At 45.3% G+C, this 1,573-nt stretch overlaps 1 protein-coding gene across 1 annotated transcript in view; it reads right to left on the bottom strand.

The window, feature by feature from the left end:
- The window catches only part of epha5 (EPH receptor A5), a 50,704-nt gene that overhangs the window by 3,594 nt on the left and 45,537 nt on the right, over positions 1-1,573 (bottom strand). Inside the window, exon 15 of the mRNA XM_025062615.1 lies at positions 907-1,056. Coding sequence (XP_024918383.1) covers positions 907-1,056 — 150 coding nt within the window. The remainder of the gene's footprint in view (positions 1-906; positions 1,057-1,573) is intronic.

The raw sequence follows: 1,573 nt of genomic DNA on the forward strand, positions 1-1,573 counted from the left end.
GTTCTGTTTACTTTTAGACACAACTTTTGGTTCCAGCCCAGAATATTCATGGTCACAGTCAGTAACAGCTGACAGGTTGATGGTTATATTTATAATGAAGCACAGTGTCACCTCCAGTCACCACCTCCTGCCAGCAGAGGTCTCACTTCTCCTCCACCCCCCCCAAACCCCCCCTCGTCACCGTCACCACTGCCCTTAACATGTTCAAAAACACATGTGCTGTAATGACCAGTATAATAATAATGATAATAAAATAATAATAATTTAAAATTGATCTGAATTTCAGTGGAATCTAAAATCACAAAGATCAAAAACAAAGTAAAAAAAAAAACAAACGTCTTCATTTGTCTGGAGTGAAACCGCTGCTTCACCAGCTCAGCTACAGTTCACGGGATTCTTAAACCAACAATCTTGACACCAGTTTTGGCACGATCCTGGCAGAGAGCTCGTCCTCAACGGCGCCATCTGTCTCTTGAAAAATGAAGCTAGCGCCTTGTCGCAAAAGGCTTTAAAACAGTCCATCCATCACGAGAACAGCGTTAATTCACACATCACTTCTCATTCATTATTCCACACCAACAAATAAATAAGACCAGTATTCTGGGCGTGGAGGGGGGATGGGGGGGGGTTTAGGTGCCAGACTATTCTCTGGATCTGGACAGGGTCCAAACCAACACCGTTTCAGATTTTGTCCAACAAATGTTCTGGCACTGGGCCCGTCGCTCCGACTGTAGACGCGTCGACTGTTTGTACAGATTAAAAAAAAAAACAGGACCCGTGTTTAATTAACGATGTCAAACACGGACGTGAAAAAATGTTGACGCCTCGACAACTGGACAAAGTCCAGCTCCTGATAAAGACCGCGGAAAATGATGACGGCGCGGAAAAAAACCAAACGGCACTTACGTCCTGGTTGGACATCTCCCAGTAGGGGCGCTCTCCGTACGACATCACCTCCCACATCACTATCCCATAACTCCACACGTCGCTGGCTGAGGTGAATTTTCGGTACGCGATCGCCTCTGGAGCGGTCCAGCGGATGGGAATCTTCCCGCCCTGTGAGAAAAGACACATTTATGGATGAAGAATTCTTTCTCTTTTCATCCTGATGAAAACCTGGAAAACTGTTACACCACGGTACGGCAGGGACGTTTTATTTAACCCATGCTAGCTAATGTTAGCCCATGTTAGCTAATGTTAGCCCATGTTAGCTCATGTTAGACCATGTTAGCCAATATTAGCCCACATTAGCCCATGTTAGCCAATGTTAGTCCATGTTAGCCAACGTTAGCCCACATTAGCCCATGTTAGCCCATGTTAGCCAATGTTAGCCCATGTTAGCCCATGTTAGCCAATGTTAGCCCATGTTAGCCCATGTTAGCCAATGTTAGCCAACATTGGCCCATGTTAGCCAATGTCCATGTTAGCCCATGTTAGCCAATGTTAGCTCATGTTAGCCAATGTTAGCCCATGTTAGCCAATATTAGCCAACATTAGCCCACATTAGCTCATGTTAGCCCATGTTAGCCAATGTTAGCCCATGTTAGCCAATATTAGCCAACATTAGCCCACA

The sequence above is a fragment of the Cynoglossus semilaevis genome, chromosome 14 (genome assembly GCF_000523025.1).
Source record: "Cynoglossus semilaevis isolate Cse_v1.0 chromosome 14, Cse_v1.0, whole genome shotgun sequence".
Taxonomy (NCBI): domain Eukaryota; kingdom Metazoa; phylum Chordata; class Actinopteri; order Pleuronectiformes; family Cynoglossidae; genus Cynoglossus; species Cynoglossus semilaevis.